At 38.9% G+C, this 21,687-nt stretch overlaps 1 protein-coding gene across 6 annotated transcripts in view; it reads right to left on the minus strand.

Annotated features, from left to right (window-relative positions):
• The window catches only part of unc5a (unc-5 netrin receptor A), a 613,315-nt gene extending 598,465 nt beyond the window's left edge, over positions 1–14,850 (minus strand). For 5 of the 6 annotated variants that reach the window (XM_063053439.1, XM_063053436.1, XM_063053437.1 and 2 more), the window contains exon 1: positions 14,481–14,850. In XM_063053439.1, the coding sequence (XP_062909509.1) occupies positions 14,481–14,700 (220 nt within the window). In that variant the 5' untranslated portion in view covers positions 14,701–14,850. The other variant, XM_063053438.1, reaches the window with a different exon arrangement.
• Positions 14,851–21,687: the final 6,837 nt, after the last annotated feature.

Raw genomic sequence — 21,687 nt, forward strand, 5'->3', positions numbered from 1 at the left:
GGGCTGTTTTGCTGCCTCAGGACCTGGACAGCTTGAACTAGTTGAGGGAACAATGAATTCAAAATTGTATCAAGACATTTTAAATGAGGATGTCAGGTTAGCAACCCTTCACTTGAAGCTTAATAGAAGTTGGATCATGCATTAAGAAAATGATCTGAAATACAAGAGTAAACCAGCAACAGAACGGATTAAAAAGACGAAAATTTGTGTTTTGGAATGGCTGAGTAAAAATCCTGACCTGAATCCTATAGAAATGTTGTGAAAGGACCTGAAGCAAGCAGTTCACACAAGGAAACCCATCAACATCCCAGAGTTGAAGTAGTTTTGTAAGGAGGTATAGCCCAAGATTCCTCCAAGCCAATGTGCAGGACTGATCAACAGTTACCAGAAACATTTAGTTGAAAGTTATTGCTCTACAAGGGGGTCACATCAGTTACTGAAAACAAAGATTCACACACCTTTTCCAACAAATACATGTAATATTGGATCTTTTTCTCAATAAATAAATGAGCAAGTATAATGTTTTGTGTTACTTATTTAATTGGGTTCTCTATCTAGTTTTAGAACTTATGTGCAGATCTGATCGCATTTTAGGTCATATTTATGCAGAAATAGAGAAAATTCTACAGGGTTTACAAACTTTCTAGCACCACTGTATACGTATAATACTGTAGATAGCAATGCTTTCATCCCTCTTGCTTTAGTTTCTAGTTGCAGTCTGGAGCCAGTCTCTCGAGTTCATTTATTATTTACACAATGTATCAGTGAATACAAAGGAAATATATTAAATCATCAGTTTTGTAAAACGCAAAATGTCAGAGTGACAAAAACATGACAGGTTATTATTTACTAATCAAGTTCAAATGTCCTTATATTTACCTTCTCACCTTCAGTTTATTTTTCCTAAATGTTTTATCATAACATGCCAGACCAATGTGTGAAATGAAAGGAAGCTAAACAAGCACATTTAAACTACTGGTTATGATGTAAGTGCAGAAGTCACCAGTGCCTCTCACTAATATTCAAGCTGTGTTGATGGTAGACCTGGCACTCTTGAGCAGATTACCTCAATATCACATATACATGGAGAATGGAACCTCTTCTGAGATTCCAAGATGAAAGGTGTTCCAAAATCTTTAGATAAGCACAAGTTCACAATTCATTGTTTTATACTGGATGATGCAGTTGCTAATTCAATTTTGAACCAGTCAGGTTCCGGTTACATACATTGTGCAAATGGTTCCCTTGAGTCCTGCTGCCAAGTGAAAATACAACTAGGACTGCCAGCTTCAAATTGCTTCAGTTTCATAGGAATCAGACCAAGCTGACTGTAAATAGCACAAGCAAAATCACCACTAGAGTGTCACAATACATATATGGAGATTTTAATTCATATCATACATTGCAAGGTAAATTCTGATGCAGTGACAGTGTTAAATTAGAAAAAAATCAGTTCAGATTCAATACAAATCTGATTTTAATACCTTCCATTATAAACTTCACATAAAGTTAATACCAATATACAGTAATTGCACTTTTTGAGAACTATATAACTAATAACTTATATTGTAACAGCTGATCATTGTCTAAGAAGACACTGGCATATGGTATCCAATTAGATGTTGCATGTATATATTGAAGGAATGGGGGAAATGATGCTATTCCTAATGTAGTTAAGTCTTTTCTCCAAAAGAAACTACGATGTTTTACAGCAGGGTATGTGAAATTAAAATGTTGACTGTACTTTTTTCCATAAATGCTGCTTGGCCTGATGAGTTCCTCCAGCATTGTGTGTTTTGTGTGTGTGTGTGTGTGTGTGTGTGTGTGTTACCAAGTGTTTTGTTACATTATATATAATTTTTCCTTTTGACTGACGTATTATTCTGAGTTTTATTACTTGAGCACTCCTGCTATCATTTGTATTCTATAGCTGAATGGAATTTAGTCATAAAACCATAAAATCATCCATCTTCCAGTATATTGCTACCAAAAGATCAAGTAGTTGCAGCCTCAATACATTACTCTAAATCTATTAAGATTGTTAAGCTAGTGGACATGTGTCTAGTAAGGACTTCTGACCATGGAACTGTGAGGCATTCAATCCAAGTTTGAAGTGACCCAAGGCAAAAGCAGTCTTATTTCACATCTCAGCGTCAAACATTGAAACTTACTGTAATTTCTACACAGCAAGTTAGACATTATCCAGGAGAATGCTTTAAAATTGGTATGGAGAATGCAATAATATTAAAAAGAAGTGACAGTGAGCTATTAACTATTAGCAGCATGAATCAATAGCAAGTATTCACTAGCCCCATTTCAGGAGCTACAAGGACAATTTCAAACCCAAGGAAACAAGAGAAATGGGGGAGATCTTAAACGATTTTTTTTTGGCGCCTGTATTTACTAAGGAAACTGGCATGGAATCAATGGAGATAAGGCAAACAAGTAGTGAGGTCACGGAACCTATACAGATTGAGGAGGAGGAGGTGCTTGCTATCTTGAGGTAAATCGGAGTAGATAAATCCCCAGGACCTGACAGGGTATTCCCTCGGACCTTGAAGGAGACTAGTGTTGAAATTGCAGGGGCCTCGGCAGATATATTTAAAATGTCGGTATCTATGGGTGAGGTGCCAGAGGATTGGAGGATAGCTCATGTTGTTCCGTTATTTTAAAAAGGCTCTAAAAGTAATCCTGGAAATTATAGGCCGGTAAGTTTGACGTCGGTAGTAGGTAAATTATTGGAAGGAGTACTGAGAAATAGGATCTGCAAGTATTTAGATAGACAGGGACTTATTAGGGAGAGTCAGCATGGTTTTGTGCATGGTAGGTCATATTTAACCAATCTATTAAAGTTTTTCAAGGAGGTTACCAGGAAAGTGGATGAAGGGAAGGCAGTGGATGTTGTCTACAGGGACTTCAGTAAGGCCTTTGACAAGGTCCCACATGGGAGGTTAGTTAGGAAGATTCAGTCATTAGGTGTACATGGAGAGGTAGTAAATTGGATTAGACATTGGGTCAATGGAAGAAGCCAGAGAGCGCTAGTGGAGGATTGCTTCTTGGAGTGGAGGCCTGTGACTAATGGTGTGCCACAGGGATCAGAGCTGGGTCCATTATTATTTGTCATCTATATCAATGATCTGGATGATAATGTGGTAAATTGGATCAGCAAATTTGCTGATGGTACAAAGATTGGAGGTGTAGTGGACAGTGAGGAAGGTTTTCAAAGTTTGCAGAGGGATTTGGACCAACTGGAAAAATGGGCTGAAAAATGCAGACGGAGTTTAATACAGACAAGTGTGAGGTATTGCACTTGGGAAGGACAAACTAAGGTAGAACATACAAGGTAAATGGTAAGGCACAGAGGAGTGCAGTAGAACAGAGGGATCTGGGAATACAGATACAAAATTCCCTAAAAGTGGCATCACAGGTAGATAGGGTCGTAAAGAGAGCTTTTGGTACATTGGCCTTTATAAATCAAAGTATTGAGTATAAGAGTTGGAATGTTATGGGGAGGTTGTATAAGGCATTGGTGAGGCTGAATTTGGAGTACAGTTTTGGTCACCAAATTACAGGAAGGATATCAATAAGGTTGAAAGAGTGCAGAGAATGTTTACAAGAATGTTGCTGGGACTTGAGAAACTGAGATACAGAGAAAGGTTGAATAGGTTAGGACTTTATTCCCTGGAGTGTAGAAGAATAAGGGGAAATTTGATGGAGGTATATAAAATTATGATGGGTATAGATAGAGTGAATGCAAGCGGGCTTTTTCCACTTAGGCTAGGGGAGAAAAAAAAACAGGGGACATGGGTTAAGGGTGAAGGGGGAAAAGTTTAAGGGGAACATTGGGAGGGGGCTTCATCACACAGAGAGCGGTGGGAGTGTAGAATGAGCTGCCAGATGAAGTGGTGTATGTGGGCTCACTTTTAACATTTAAGAAAAACTTGGACAGGTACGTGTATGGAGGGAAATGGTGCAGGTGCAGGTCAGTGGGACTAGGCAGAGAAATGGTTCGGCACAACCAAGGGCCAAAAGGCCTGTTTCTGTGCTGAAATGTTCTATGGTTCTAAGATTAAGTCATTCACCCTCAGAGTTTCAACCTTAATTTCGTTCATGGAATCCAAACTGTTCACAGAAATAGTTTTAGATACCTTTGCTTCTCAAGTACCATAATTCTTCTGAGCAATTTGATGCCATTGGGAATAGCATTCTACATTCTCACTTTACTATGTGCAAAGAAACTTTGGGATTCTTTTATGATTGGCTTGGTTTCATTTGTTTTTAAATTGGAAGAGTTACTGCCTAACTTAATGGTTTCACTTCATCATTTAGGGCACCTCAATTAAATAAATGCATTTACAGAACATTACTCCATTTGCAATTACCCTTATTTTTATACTTCACATTGTGAATACAAGCAATAGCTTATTTTATCCCCCCCACACAAACTTTTATCTACTTTAAAAACACATGAAAACATGAAAACCTTCAATTACTCTTTCCCAATTGTTACTAACTTGGATATGAAAGCGTAAATTAAAGTTGTTCAACTGGTATAATAAGGTTTATTTTCAGCTGTTAATAATTTTTACTTTTATCAAATTGCAGCTTACATTTTAGCTAGTTAATGAATCTATTCCCTCAGCTATACTTTGGACGTGACATCCTGTTAATAATTAAATATGCGCATTGTGTGATACCCGTTACTCATTTCATCATGAAATCCGATTGATTATAGGAACAATATTGAGATGTTCTATCTGTTCTACATTACTACAATGTAACTACTGCTTAACCACTTTTTAAAAAATCAGCAAACACCAGTTTTTCTCCTAGCCACCTGTCTCAATGAGTTAGAATCTCTATTTATAAATCGTTCTCCACTGCATCAGGTTTGGCTTCAATATCTCAGTGAACATATAATGCCAAAGAAGTGCAAGCTGCTAGTCAGAATAAAAATCCTAATCCCACTGGCCTCAATACATGTTTCCTGGAATGAGAGAATATAAAAGGTTGAAAGAGTAGGCGGCAGCAAAATTTGCCCAAAGCTAAACTGGAAAGAATGGTCTCTGATTAAGAAAGGGACAATATGCAGAGGAGAAAATAGCAAGAAGAGCTTCAAAAGTCTTTGAAACATGCTAGTGAAGCAAAAGTATGTTCACAAAGCAAACAACTTCATCCATCTCCCTTAACATAAAGTGTATGCTGTCTAGTCTAGGGAAGTAGCAAGGACAGCCAGCAACATCTCCAAAATAGCAAAACCTTCTCTGCTATAAAAAATGTTAATTACTTTATCAAGATAGAAAAAGCTAACAAAATGCACTAGCAGCTTGCAAACTCTCAAAGAAAAAACAAAACCAACTGTCCTCTGCATTAAGGTTCAGCATCTTCAGAGTTTCTAGGGACAGACAAATCCATGCAATGTCTTGGACTTGAACGCTTCATCTCTCTGCACACCATCACATTTACATTTTGAAACTCCTTCTCCATTGTTCAAACATCACAAGAGATCCTTTATTTCACAACTCTGAACTTGGCCTTTCACTTTCGATAGGTTAATGCCTATGCAGTTATCTCAAGTTTATGAATTATTTGGATTATACAGAAAGCAGATGACTTCAGACAATTAATCCAGTAGAAGGACAAGTTCATGGGCAACAACCTCTTTGAACATATAGCAGATGGAGAAGTTGAAGGTCCTGATCTTTAGTTGGTTAATGATGGCTAAGTGAATATATTAAAATATTTACAGGATTAAAGGACTGCATGCTTAGACGGTTGCCAAAACTACAATATATGATGAGGAGAGTAGTAAGTGACAGCGAAATTCTGTTAACACAGTTTGCTCCTTTCATCTTCTCGTAGCCATCAAATGACTCCATACAAGTATAACCTCCAGACTCTTTCCACATCTGGCAGGTGCAATAATATTTCATCCTACCCATTGCTTTCATTTTCACCAGCCCAGATGGCAGTGCAGATCAAAAAAAAAATCACTGAGCAACTTTGAAATCACAAGGCAAGCAATAACTAAATATATGCAAGTTAAGCCTGACTTTGTCGAGCAAAGATCAAGAAAACATCAGTAGTAAGTTGCTAAAGCTGCATCTAATATTAGAAGTCACCTCACATGAAAAAGTGGATATTGACAGATTACTGAACTTGTGGGAAGTGTTACACAGCCTTCCTTAGTTAGATTGCTAGATTTTCCTAACAGCCAGTCTCCTACAGATCCTGAAAAATTCTCCTTATTGCACTGAATTGACATCTGATAGTTTCAACAGTGTGTTTCTTAGCTACGAGCCGATGGTATTACAGTAAAGATTCTAGCATGGATAAAGCAGTGACTGATTGGAAGGAGGCAAAGAATGGAAATAAAGGAAGTCTTTTCTGGCTGGCTACCAGTGACGAGTGGTGTTCCATAGGGGTCTGCGTTGGGACCAATTCTTTTTACATTATACGTCAATGATTTGGAAGATGGAATTGCTGACTTTGTTGCAATGTTTGTAGATGGTATGAAGATAGGTGGCAGGGCAGGTAGTTTTAGGAAGTAGAGAGGCTACAGAAGCACTTTGATTAAGAGAATGGGCAAGGAAACAGCAGACAGAATACAGGATTGGGAAGTGTAAGGTTATGCACTTGGGTAGAAGAAAGGGTTGACTATTTTCTAAATGGAGAGAAAATACAAAAAAAAAGAGTTACAAAGGGACTTGGGAGTTGTTGTGCAGGATTCCCTAAAGGTTAATCTGCAGGTTGAGTCTGTGGTGAGAAAGGCAAATGCGATGTTAGCACTTATTTCAAGGGGACTAGAATATAAAAACAAGGATGTAATGTTGAGACTTTATAAGCACTGGTGAGACTTCACTTGGTGTATTGTGAGCAGGTTTGGGCCATTTACCTTAGAAAAGATGTGCTGCAACTGGAGAGGGTTCACAGAAATGATTCCAGGTTTGAATGGCTTATCATACGAAGACTGTTTGATAACTCTGGCCCTGTATTTACCAGAATTCAGAAGAATGAGGGCTGCCTCATTGAAACCTATCAAATGGTGAAAGGCCCTGATAGACTGAATGTGGAGAGGATGTTTCGTATGGTGGGACAGTCTAAGACCAGAGGACACAGCCTCAGAACAGAGGAACATACTTTTAGATCAGAGATGAGGAAGAATTTCACTGGAGTGGAGTCAGAAGAGGCCATGAGAAAGAAAACCCCAAGGTATTCTACAAGTATGTGAAGAGCAAGAGGATAAGATACAAGAGAAAAGGACCAATCAAGTGTGAGAGCAGAAAAGTCTGCATGGAACTGGAGGAGATAGCGAAGGTACTTCGCTTCAGTATTCACTACGGAAAAGGACCTTGGCAATTGTAGGGATGACTTACAGTGGACTGAAAAGCTTGAGCATATAGACATTAAGAAAGGGGATGTGCTGGAGATTTTGGAAAACATCAAGTTAGATAAGTCACCTGGAGCGGACAAGATATACCCCAGCTACTATGGGAGGCAGGGGAGGAAATTGCCGAGCCTCTGGCAATCATCTTCGCATTACCACTGTGGATAGGAGTGGTTCCAAAGGATTGGAAGGTTGCAGATGTTCTTCCCTTATTCAAGAAACGAAGTAGAGATAGCCAGGAAATTATAGACCAATGAGTCTTACTTCAGTGGTTGGTGAGTTGATGGAGAATATCCTGAGAGGCAGGATTTATGAACATTTGGAGAGGCATAATATGATTAGGAACAGTCAGCATGGCTTTGTCATAGGCAGGTCATGCTTTATGAGCCTGAATGAATTCTTTGAGGATGTGGCTGAACACAGTGATGAAGGATGAGTAGTAGATGTTGTGTATATGGATTTCAGCAAGGCATTTGATAAGGAACCCCATGCAATGCTTATTGAGAAAGTAAGGAGGCATGGGATCCAAGGGGACATTGCTTTGTGGATACAGAATTGACTTGCCCACAGAAGGCAAAGAGTGGCTATAGATGGGTCATATTCTATGTGGCAGTTGGCGACCAGTGGTGTGTCAAGTGGAACTGTTCTGGGACCTCTTCTCTTTGTGATTTTATAAATGACCTGGATGAGGAAGTGGAGGGATGGGTTAGTAAATTTGCTGATGACACAAAGGTTGACGGTGTTGTGGATAGTGTGGAGGGCTGTCAGAGACTACAATAGGACATTGATAGGATGCAAAACTGGGCTGAGAAGTGGCAGATAGAGTTCAACACAGATAAGTGTGAGGTGGTTCATTTTGGTAGGTCAAATATGACGGTAGAATATAATATTAATGGTAAGACTCTTGGCAGTGTGGAGGATCAGAGGGGGTCTGAGTCCACAGGACACTCAAAGCTGCTGCGCAGGTAAACTGTGTGGCTAAGAAGGCATACGGTGCATTGGCCTTCATCAATTGTGGGATTGAGTTCAAGAGCTGAGAGGTAATGTTGCAGTTATATAGGACCCTGGTCAGGCCCCACGCGGAGTACTGTGCTCAGTTCTGGTCACCTCACTACAGAAAGGATGTGGAAACTATAGAAAGGGTGCAGAGGAGATTTACAAGGATGTTGCCTGGATTGGGAAGCATGCCTTATGAGAATAGGTTGCGTGAAATTGGCCTTTTCTCCTTGAAGTGGCAGAGGATGAGAGGTGACCTGATAGAGGTGTATAAGGTGATGAGAGGCATTGTGGATAGTCAGAGGTTTTTTTCCCAGGCCTGAAATGACTAACATGAGAGAGCACAGTTTTAAGGTGCCTGGAAGAAGGCACAGAGGAGATGTCAGGGGTAAGTTTTTTTTAAATGCAGAGAGTGGTGAGAGCTTGGAATGAGCTGCCAACAATGGTGGTGGAGGCAGATAACAATAGGATCTTTTAAGAGACTCCTGGATAGGTACATGGAGCTTAGAAAATAGAGGGCTATGGGTAACCCTAGGGAATTTCTAAACTAAGTACATGTTCGGCACAGCATTGTGGCCAAAGGGCCTGTATTGTGCTGTAGGTTTTCTATGTTTAGTGTTGTGTGTAAAAATCCTAGGAGATCAGCAATTTCTGAGATACCTAAACTATCCTGTCCGGCACTAACAATCACTCCACAGTACTTTAGATCAGATTTCGTTCCCATTCTAATATTTGGTCTAAATAACAGCTGTCCTTGTGACCATGTCTGCATGCTTTTATGCATTGAGTTGTTACCACATGACTGGCTGATTATTTACATTAATGTGGTGTTTAGATGTACCTAATAAAGTGGTCACTGGGTGTTTTACTTTGAACTTTGACCTGCTGAGTTCCTCCAGCATTTAGTGTTGCTGTTGATATTCCATTCGTCTTCAATATTTTTGTATGCATCTTCAGGAAGCGGACATGTGCACCAATGATCTGCAGCATTTCCCATGGCCCTACCATTTGCTGTACTTGTTCTACCCTCATTGGCCCTACCAAACAGTATAATGTAATGTCTCTGTGTGGCTAATCAAATACTCATTTCAGTTCATTATTTCCTATCTTGGAAATATTGGAGTGTAATCCAGTATAAAATATCCTCCAAGGCCTTGAACTATTTTTTTAAAATACAATCATTTCTCATAGTTGAGGATGATTCTGAAATTGTGTTGCAAGTTTTCATTAAAGAGAAATAACTACGGTATTTTCTTTCAGACTTTGAATGTTGAAATACGATCTGACTTTCTCCAAGCAAGAAAATGCACAAAGTAGGCAATCCAAAAAAAAAGAAACTTCTGAAAGAAATGTAAACGAAAACATAATTGGTACAAAGTAGCCTGTGATATGCATTGCCTCATGCAATTTGGGGATTTATCAGAAGAGAAACATAAACATAATAGCATCGTGTTAAATTGAAGGCTGCTTCTTTAGTAGATGAAATTGAAGAGCAGAACCAATTTATGTGAAAGAAAACCTTTCTTCCAGAATTAGTCCGTTTCAAATGTTAGTGAATGGTGATAATTATGCAAAGCAAGTGTAATCCCAAGTTATTATAAACCAAACAAAAAGAGTACCTAACTCTTCCAAAGACCAACCTGCTTGCAATTCCAGTTAAAAAAAAATACAGCTCAGTAATCAAGCAACCTTGATGTCCTGTCTATATCCATTGATGCTGTTGTGTGGATGATATGGAGTAATATAGGTGATGTTAATCTGAAGACAAAGGTCAGTTTTACAAAAGAACCTGACAGAATGAAATATTCCAATAAAGATAGTCTCCATTTGTACATAATTTCAGTACAGCTTTACTATAAATGTGTTACATAATTTTAAAATCTGAATAACTGGCAAATCTGACAAATGCACACCTACATGAAATGCTAACCTAAGGTGGCAGTATCCATCATCAGGGATTCCCATCACCCAGGTCATGCTCTCTTCTTGCTGCTGCCATCAGAAAGAAGATACAAGAGCCTCAGGACTCACGCCACCAGGTTCAGGAACAGTTACTACCCCCTCAATCATCAGACTCTTGAATAAAAGGTGATAACTACACTCACTTGCCCCATAAATGAAATGTACCTGTAACAAATGATCACACTTTAATGACTGTTTATTTCATTTGTGCTATTTATTTACATTAGCATTTGCACAATTTGCCGTCTTCTGCACTCTGGTTGATCCTTTCATTCATCCTGTTATAGTTACTAGTTTATAGAATTGCTGAGTATGCCTACAGGAAAATCAATCTCAGGGCTGTATATGTTGTTGTACATGTACTTTGAAAATAAAATTTACTTTTAACTTTGCTCCAGCAGGCTAGATATTGGTTAATTGTTAAATCAGGTCCATATTAATCTAAATACTCAAGGATATAGGAACTATTACCAAACTCCTTTAAAATGACACAATAACAAAACAAATTTATGCAAGGTTATATGGGACCAAAACTCAATGAAGGATATACAAAGGACCTCAGGTTAATTTGCTTTTGGCATGTTTAAAAGAAACTTAATGCAGATGAGGTGGTGGTTGTGATCGTAACTACAGAAAAATTCACACATTCAGTTTTATGGTCCTGCTACAAATATCAGGAGGGTAATTTTTATTCCAAGGCAATATATACAGTTTTTTCTCACACACTTGTAGTCTTTTGTATTTCTGGCCTTTATTTTATTACTCTTAACAAATACACAATTGCTAAAAACACTCACAAAGCAGGTATTAGATTACCACATCTTCCCTAGGTAAAGACCAAGTAACAAAATGATGAAACTATTAAAAAGGGTCTCAAAAAACTGTTGATTCTTGATGGATAAATGCTCACTTTGAACTTACAGATAGGAAGATTTATGTTAGAACCCAAGTTAGACTTTTACAGGAGTTGGGATGAATACTGTTAACAAAATTTGTATATTCCAACCATCAATAACAAATCCAATTTGTGCTTTCAAATTCTGATGTGGATCAAGCAACTTGTGTTTTGTGATAGCCTATTTTTTTTTAAAGTTGTCTTAACATGGTTATTGTGCTCAAACAGAAATACAGTAAATTGTGTTGAGATGCAACTGATAAAAATAAAAATGTTACCCAAAAGAAACACTAACAAGGTAGCAAGAAAACAGGTGTGATGGATATTACGAGATGCTATTAAACATAATTGGAACAATGCTGAGTTTAAAGTGTCATTGACGTAGTGACCAGAACAAAAGTTCTCTTATATTCTCAAACACATTCGTCAGCCTAACATTTTAATCAATTTTAAATCCTTATGCAACATTTGTCCCCATTCATGGGCAAAGCTTAAATATGAAACAGCATGTTTACATTGAATTAAAAAAAAAGGTAGTATCCTGCAGCAAAGTTTCTAGTTTTCCACCAAAACATGTAAATAATTCATAACGGAGAACATTAATAATTATGGATTGGAGACAAAGGTAATTAATACAATACTTCATAGCAAAAATGGAGTCAAGGAATAAAATGGTCAATCTCATCCAAGTAAGCAACTCAAATAAAGGTAAATGGGCTTACTTCAGTAGAAGATATGCACATTCTTATTTCTTTAATTTTGTTTTACTCAGCTGTGATACTTCAACCATATTTTACAAGCATTGTGAACATCTGCATTTGTTAGTACAATTTAAAGAATAAAGTGCCAGAAGCAGCATCACTGGCAATATGCCATGAAATGTGTTGCTTTGCGGCAGCAGTATATTGCAATACATAATGAACTATAAATAACAATAATTACATACATTAACTTTTAAAAACTAGTGCAAAAAGAAGGGGGAAATTGAGTAAGTGTTCATTGCTTCATCGTCCATTCAGAACCCTGATGGCGGAGGGGAAGAAGCTGTTCCTGAAACATTGAGTGTGTGTCTTCAGGCTCCCGTACCTCCTCACTGATTGTAGCAATGAGAAGAGGGCATGTCCGGAGTGATCTGGGTCCCTAATGATGGATGCCACCTTTCTGAAGTATCACCTTTTGAATGTGGCCTTGATGCGGAGATGGTAGTGCCCATGAAGGAGCCGGCTGAGTTTACAACTTTATGCAGCTTTTTCCAATCCCGTGCAGTGGCCCCTCCGTACCAGACGGCGATGCCAGCAAGCAACAGCACGCCTAGGGTGTTTAGATATTAAACTGAACTAAAGTTTTTTTTTTCACTTTTACCGTTCCAACCGATTCTTCGAGAAAATGCTCTCTTGTAAAACCCTACATGATAAGCAGTTTTATTTTTGAAAAGACCATACTGGACAAAAACATTGGGGACCTGATATCAAGAACAGTTAATTAAGCGGGCAAGACCTCCCGTGTGATGGAGTTTAATGGGAGTAATGGCGAATTTCTATAACGCATCTCCACAGTTTCGGTGAAGAGGGTGAAACTGCTCGTGCAAGAAGTGGTTAATGAATCCACCGGACAGCAGACCAGCTCTCCGGAAGACCCGTCATCATCTCTGGGGAACGGCGATCATTTCGTGCCAATATATACCCCCGACCCTGTAATAAGTTTAGAAAACTCCGACACCGTTGACGTGTTGGAGCAGCGGAGATTTCGCCGGCAAACCTCCTGCAACCCCAAGTCCCTTGTCAAGCCCCATTTTCATTCAAGGCCGCACAGTACACAGCCGACAACACTCTCCCTCTGCGTTCATCCATCGATTTAACTTACTTAAGAATATGGTCAAAGGCACACACCACCTTAGAACGTGGCCGCTCTGCCCACCACGTGTAAATATAACTAGACAGGGAACAATCACTGCCTCTCCCTCTTACGGGCGCCGGGTGCACGTCCCAGTAGGGTCCCCACACACGCCATTCTAAATTCTCCGAGATTATCGTCCTCTCCGCAATTACCGAACTCCCCTTTTGTGCATCACCCAGGTAAGCGCCCCCTTCCCATCCATTCGAAACGCACCCCCCCCCCCACAATGAAGAGCCCGGCAGGACACATCTCCGCGCCCTCCCATTCAACGTTCGCTGAAGTCTCATGTTCCGGTTCTTCCACCTCTCACTCTCACAGGTACACGTCCTCCCTACCTTCATGAGTAGTTACCTGGACACTGCGAACACCATACTAGTTCACCTTTAGGCGTTTAATAATATTACAAAGTCTGAACGCATGTTAAATCTCGTATGAAGGACTAGAAAAGAAATTATTTCATATTTTAATATTCCCTGAGCAAACTTAATGGCAGGCTATTCTCAACCGGCTTCACCATCCATTCTGCAGCTCAGCATGATCTCACTCACCTCCAAAACACCTACATCTTCCTTAAATTATGTGAAAGACTACGACAGAAGCCAAGCCCTAGTGCAGACCAATAAATAATAGATAAATCAACCATTTGTTCAACCTTCATAATACATTTCACGCATCAGCACTGTTGCAGTCGAGTGACCCTGAACACCGTTTACCAGCGAGTTGTTTTCCCATCGCTCATCCCAATTCAGATGAAAAAGTTTATTAACAAAAATACAACAAACATGAACATTAGTGGGTAAAAGGAAACACCATTAAATTGCATCATTACTCTGCAATTAACTGTGTTTATTCGGTTTCATGTCCGAGTAATATCACGGTCGCAAATTTATGCTCAGCATAAAGACAAATGACTGTTATATCAAGTTCACAAGCTTGAATAAAAAAACAAAAAAATCTTAAATACGCTCCTTTAATATATTACAGCAGTGGGGAGTTGCGAGATTTAACATTTTTATAAGGCCCTTATGCACCGTTTAACTTCTTCCGAAAGTTACCAATGATATATTTCATTAAGAAAGGCAAATCCAATTTGGGATTGGCCCATGCCCTGAAAACAGCCGGTTACCCTGAGGGATATTGACCCATTAACAAAAGCAAAAGAAATAAGCCTAAAAGGATAATACACCATTAACCCCATATGATAACATAAAGAAGAGAGATTTCTTCTATAACTAGACAACAACGTTGAGGAGTGCGCGGTCAGGACTCCCGTTGAATATTCTAATGCAAAGTTACCTTTCCTCCTCCAAGCGAAATCCAGCAGCATTTTCTTTGTTTCCTTACCTTGACAGGCGATTTGCGAACACAGAAGAGCGGATGAAATTATAAAGTTTAGCATTCCCAAGCTGCTGCATAAAACCCGAAGCAATAGCATTCCGTTTGAGTGATCTATTTGTGCCCAGCGCTCCACAATTTGAACTACACTCTTGTGTTGAGAGTAATTTCTGGACAATCTCGGCAAATCAAACTGTCCTGCCCAGCTCCACACCACCAGGCAACACATATGCACAAGGCATTGCAGTCCGTTCAGCTGCTGCTCAGAACAGCAGGGGTTTAATCAAGCTGCTTTATGCGAGAGTAATAAACGTCTATTTACATCGGGTAAAAACAAGTTCGAGTTACTGCCCGGCACTCTTTCACACTCATCTGTGTTCTATTCGTAGATCGTACGTTTACGTTTATTAGATACCACGACAGTTTAGGTTCATTGCGGAGCTATTAGCGAGGTATCTTGCAAAACATGGAACAGATCAACAGGAACGTGGTTTAAAGACGGCACTGACAAAGATTTGCTGGTTTTTGATGGCTAATCCTTTATTTCTACCTCCGACTTCCGTAGTTTGCATAATTGTTTCAAAATTTATCAGAAACTTGTGTTATATTTTGTGTTGTGTTGATGGCAATGGAAATATCAGTTACGATTTACTGGTTACTATGACTGGAAGTAACTTACACCTTCCTGCTGCTTAATATTTACCACAACACTTTTGTTATTAGAAACAGAAGATTTTATAATAGGCACTAAATTAGTATCAGCAATGTGGTTAAAATTAGCCACTTTAAAAAGAGATGCCTTGTGAATTTTAAGCTTGTGGCCTCGCTGACACCAGAAATTACCAGTCTTATTTCATTCGCTGGTTTAAGTAACACGTTGGCATAGCATAGAAAATCAGCTTCACCGAAATCCAAACTATTTGTTGTGTGGATTGTGCTGTTTTTTTAAATCATCGGTAGCGCCTCAACAACAACGAAGACACCACAAAGGTTTTTTTTTTGGTTTTGACAAGCTATGGCTCACTGTCCAATTCACAGCCAACATAAGAAATAATTGATCAACTTGCAGTTTCACTATGGATCAAAGCAAGATTGCCACAGATGATACACTGAAACAAAAGTGGTTTCAAACTATATATGAAAACTACTATTTATCAGGCGGAATTAAGTAGTTACAATTTTCAAATAGTCAAATGTAACTATTTGGAAACGTGGACAGTAATCATTTCCACTGTAGCTTAGAACTCAAAATTTTACCTTTATACAGGGTAAGTGGAAATGGATAAGGGTAATCGGAAACATTGGGCAATATTTTTAAACATGAGATATCGATTACAAGTCAATCCTAAATAGTAGTAAATAATTCAATGTTTCTGGTGATCATAACAGTTTAAGAACGTTAATTTACTGAAATTACATTAAGAAACAGATAAAGGGCTGGTGACCTCTGAGACCCGGCTCTGGAAATACCCCGAAGAAATTCGACTGAAAAGGAACTCCAGTTAAATAAAAATTCCTAGGTTTGTAAATAAAGTTCTGGATTAATTGCTATTTTAGATACTGTCTACTGGATTTGCAAATTGGTTGAAACGCCAATAACATGTCCTCAATATTCTATGGGGGAATATTAAGCACAAGGATTGGTTTGAACTGACTAAAGGTCATACTAGAACTTCTGCAATTCTTTTCACACCCTTATGCTCCAAGTTGACATTCAAAGGAAAGTCCCACAAATTAAATTTAAGTGCCACAGAGACCTTTATGGAGGTGGATGAAATAAGATTGATGACCAGATCAATGGGAGAATTCCCTTTGTTCTGTGAACAGGTCCTTGAATGAATCTGAAGAGGGCACTTCTGCTTACCACTTATGTGTCCTGTTCTAGTGATGCAGAGGCCATGATAAAGTCTACATTGAGGTGTTGTGACATAAAGTTGGCTCATGAGAAAATTTTAAACAATTGAATAAGTCCACAGATAGCCATAACTGCTTTTGGGAGCCTTACATGTGTAAAAGTGCCTACTGATATTTACAAATAACTACTAAATAATAGGACAAAGGTTCCAAGAACCTATACAATTGTTCCATTATTAAGCACACTATAGAAATATATTTATGATGAAAATAGAATAGTTATTTATGTAAACAAATGTTGGCTAAATTGTTAGTCTATAATGTATGGCATGTATGAACAAATATCATAATTTTAAAAATATTTATTATTTGATCATATTACAACTAAACAGCTTTATGGCAAAACACTTAGTTAACAATAACATCTATATAATTCATTAGCAATTTGTTATAAAATGGGCAATTACAGCAATAGAGTGAAATGTATCACTAATTTACATGGACAAAGGGACAAATATTTCTTAACCTATTAATCAGTCAGTTTTAATATATTGTAGTGTCTAGGCTTCTTTCACACTACATTAAATTAATTGCAAATGAAACCTAAATATTTTGGCTAAACCGAAGCAGATTAGAATCAGGAGTTGCAATAAGATCCCAAGGGGAAAGAAAAGGATAATTAATAAATTTAATAAATGCATTATTTTATATAAATGTTATGCATATTTTAGCATAATTCAAATGAAATGTTTTGTATCATTTGCTGTACAATTTTGTAGTTATGTTAAAAACTCTAAAACCATAACACTGTTAAATATTTGCCAAGAATGCATATGATGAATTTGAAGCAATGATGTCCCCAGGGACAATGTTACAAGCAGAATCTTTTCTGAATGCAGCAGCACACCTTCAGAGTGCTAGAAGGATTAGGATATTGTTTTTGAGCAAACTATTTAAATTTACCATCTTGCAAAACAAACTAAAAGGAAGTAACTGAAGAAGCAGTACTGAACTTCCCCGCAATCTTGTGCCAATCACAAGCACAAAATAATAATTTAATATTTTAAGTAGAGTATTGGTTTCTACCACTCTCCTCAATGCTGAAAACATTAAATTAATGTGGCATAGTCAAGCTATAGCCAAGATAAAATCCATTGCTTTGAAGTAGTTCTTTAAAACAGATGTTATGTCTTACTCTTTTCCATCCTTTACCCATACATAGAATACTTTCTAGGTTGCTATGTCTAAGTTAATGATACCTTGGGTCATGAAAGTTTTTCCATTAACTACAATCTCGAACAAGATGGATAAATACTGAATTCCATATAATTAATCAGAACAGTATGGGAAGGGAATACTCAGATTTTTTTTTAATAATGACTTAGCTGATTCTAGCTGGTTCAAAAGGTTTGTGAGACAGAGGAGTTAGGAAAGTGAATTGATGGACATATGGAAAGAGTCATTTGGGATGAGAGGGGAATAATATTCATTGTTTGTCTTATAACTCAGATTTGAAGATTTCATAATTAACATGTTATACTTCAACTACTGACAAACGTTAATTGCCCCATCTTAGATGTGATGAACTGTGTCTATATAGAAATACCCAAAATGTGCAGGCACTTTTTGATCAGATATCCAGTGTAAATCAGCATCTTTAGAAAATAATTCATGAAATTTGAGTAAGAGTTATGACTATACACCCACAGATTTTGAGCTAAAATTATGGCCAATCGTAAGCTCCTAAAAGGTGTCTGGAGCTCCATGTGAATCTGGTGGTATTTTCTTGTGTAAGCATCTGAAGGAGAATGGTTAGGTGGTGTCATAGGATGCGTCACAGATTTCAGCGCCGGATAGTGAACTCATCTTCAAGAATCTGTGCCAGCCTAGACCAAGTGACGGAACAGGGTGTCTGTTTATTTCAATGGAAAGGATTCTGCAAGAAACCTAGCAAAATATAATTTAGCACATTCCTTTTAGTTGATTGATTAATTTAGTAGAGTTTTTGATTGTTGCTTCATATCTCAAGTGGACAGCTATGCTGTGATGAGCAGTGGGGTGGAGATAGCTGTAAACCAAAGGAGGTGTAAGGCACTCCTTCCCTCTGCAGGCCTGAAAGTCACCCTTGGACAAGGTGTAGCACCTGCTCAACACCACCCCCCAACCAATCAAGGTTATGTGAAGCAACGGGAGCAGGTGGTGGATTGTTGTATGAGTAGCTAGTGCCTATCACAAATACTTGGTTATGGGACCACTGACGATAGGTGAACGATCCCCGAAGTGCGTTGATAATGGCTGGGGTTGCCCATCTTATAAAGAAACCACCCAGGAGAAGGCAATAGCGGACAAATTCAGTAGAAAATTTGCCAAGAACAATCATGGCTATAGACCATGATCTCCCAGGTCCTACAACATGGCACATAATGATGATGATGCCGTGATGCCAAACATTTTCAGCATTTCTGTTGGCACAATTTGACAGTCCCAATCACATGGTGCAAGTGACTGTATGTTTGAGATGCAGGACCTTATTGATCAGGATTAGGATGACTCTAACAGGGAGGACACCATCATATAGATTTCGAAGGATAGCGGCATCTAGCATATGAGATGTGTTACTACCAGGCCAGATAATTAAAAATCCTCGTAGTTCATGGTTGGAACCCCAGTTTAAAGCTGAACCATTCCGTTGCGCAATGTGTCATTCTCTGCGTAGGGTGGGATTCCAAAAAGGATGGTGTTGTCATGTTGGAGCCTATCATTGAAAATGGTTCTGTTGCAATGGACTATGCAGTGAGGAGCACTAAACTGAGAACATTTCTCACTGATGTGTTCTTTGAAAGCCAGAACACCCAGCTATAGATATTGTGCTCCAGTGTAGAGAAACGACTTTGAGATTCTCTTCTTCACACTGGGAAAATTCAGGTACTTTACAAGAGTCTCTCAGGACCAAACACTATTTTCCCCCATTGCGGAACTAGTGCATGGAGCTGAATGCAGCTAAGTTCTACAGGGTAGGCAGTTTATGGAGGAGAAGACAAAATATCCATTAATAAACATTTTTCACTTGAAGGTATTTGGAATTTGGAATACATTTCCTGAGGGTGTAGTAAAAGCAGATACATTATTCAAGAATTATCTTAATAAGTACCTGAATTGCCAATACATAGAAGAACATGGACAAATTGAATTAGTATCAATAAGTACTCGATGGCCAATGTAGAGATGGTGGGTTGTTTTGTCCAATGTGACACTCTGACTCTGTTACGCAAACAATAGGAATTCTGCAGATGCTGGACATTCAAGCAAGACACATCAACGTTGCTGGTGAACACAGCAGGCCAGGCAGCATCTCTAGGAAGAGGTACAGTCAACGTTTCAGGCCGAGACCCTTCGTCAGGACTAACTGAAGGAAGAGTTAGTAAGAGATTTGAAAGTGGGAGGGGGAGGGGGAGATCCAAAATGATAGGAGAAGACAGGAGGGGGAGGGATGGAGCCAAGAGCCGGACAGATGATTGGCAAAGGGGATACGAGAGGATCATGGGACAGGAGGTTCGGGGAGAAAGACAGGGGTGGGGGAACCCAGAGGATGGGCAAGGGGTATAGTCAGAGGGACTGAGATATTGGCCCTCTATATATTGGTGAGACCGGACGCAGACTGGGAGACCACTTTGCTGAACACCTACGCTCTGTCTGCCAGAGAAAGCAGGATCTCCCAGTAGCCACACATTTTAATTCCACATCCCATTCCCATTCTGACATGTCTATCCATAGCCTCCTCTACTGTAAAGATGAAGCCACACTCAGTTTGGAGGAACAACACCTTATATTCCGTCTGGGTAGCCTCCAACCTGATGGCATGAACATCGACTTCTCTAACTTCCGCTAATGCCCCACCTCCCCCTCGTACCCCATCTGTTATTTATTTTTATACACGCATTCTTTCTCTCACTCTCCTTTTTCTCCCTCTGTCCCTCTGACTATACCCCTTGCCCATCCTCTGGTTCCCCCCCCCCACCGTTGTCTTTCTTTCTCCCTGGACCTCCTGTCCCATGATCCTCTCATATCCCCTTTGCCAATCACCTGTACAGCTCTTGGCTCCATCCCTCCCCCTCCTGTCTTCTCCTATCATTTTGGATCTCCCCCTCCCCCTCCCACTTTCAAATCCCTTACTCACTCTTCCTTCAGTTAGTCCTGACGAAGGGTCTCGGCCTGAAATGTCGACTGCACCTCTTCCTACAGATGCTGCTTGGCCTGCTGCGTTCACCAGCAACTTTGATGTGTGTTGCTTTGACTCTGTTACCTGTTTTAAAACTCTCACAGAAACCAGCCCTGGTGTCAACTTGCAACAAACCATATGTAATATATTTTATCAGGATACTTCACATTACCAAAATTTATTATTATAGCAAGCAAATGATATAGCAACATGAAATTACTGTATCTTGGGGATGAACTGTTGATTTCAGAAGAAATCACATATACTGGCATTTGGAGTCAAAAAACAAACTGCGGGATGCATCCATCAAGTCAAGTAGAGGCTGTGGGGGGGAAAGGACTTGTTGACATTTCAGAATGACAACCTGCACCAATATTGGAAGTGCTTGAGACCTGTTAATAGGTATTTAGAGAATACATTTCTATTTTTGATTATGAATGTTATCCATAAACAAAGTAATACTGCCTTGACCTCCTTGGTCTGACTTGTACCTCACAGACTTATAAATTTTATGTAGTAGTTCTGAGTTCATGTGTATTTTAGGTAGATGCAAAGATGAAAGTGAATAGTTTCCTGTAACACCTGGTACTTGGTAGTCAATTGATAGGTAGACAAAAGGTTTTAATTATGAAATAGGTAGTTATTAACCCCCACTTTAAAATAAAGACCAGATATTTAATCAAGCAGTTAATAAGTAATTTTTTTCATATTCAAAAATATATCTTCAATATTTTAATCCGTTAAGGAGGGACAGATTTTAAAAATACCAGAAATGGTTCCAGTAAATTGGAGAGACACCAGCAAGCTGCAAAGCAAAACAAATTTATGTCTTGTTCTGTAGAAAGGGCAGTAGAGTAAGTCTTTCATTTTCAGTACTAGACTTGCCTCAGCTGTAATTTACTTGCCTAGGTCAGAAGTTCATAGATTCATGCCCCACTTAAAGCAAGAGCACATAAGCTATTCTGGCATTTTAGTGTTTTACCAAGGGAGTGCTGCACGATCTGAGTTATGCTTTGGATGTATCATTAAATCAGGCTTCACAGGTGAATGAACAGTTTAAAGTAGCAGAAGGTGTTCTATCAGTATCCTGGACAATATTTATCAGTCAACCGATACCTCCAAAACAGTTTATTTGTGGGTTCT

This window comes from Mobula hypostoma, chromosome 7 (assembly GCF_963921235.1).
Source record: "Mobula hypostoma chromosome 7, sMobHyp1.1, whole genome shotgun sequence".
NCBI classification, from domain to species: domain Eukaryota; kingdom Metazoa; phylum Chordata; class Chondrichthyes; order Myliobatiformes; family Myliobatidae; genus Mobula; species Mobula hypostoma.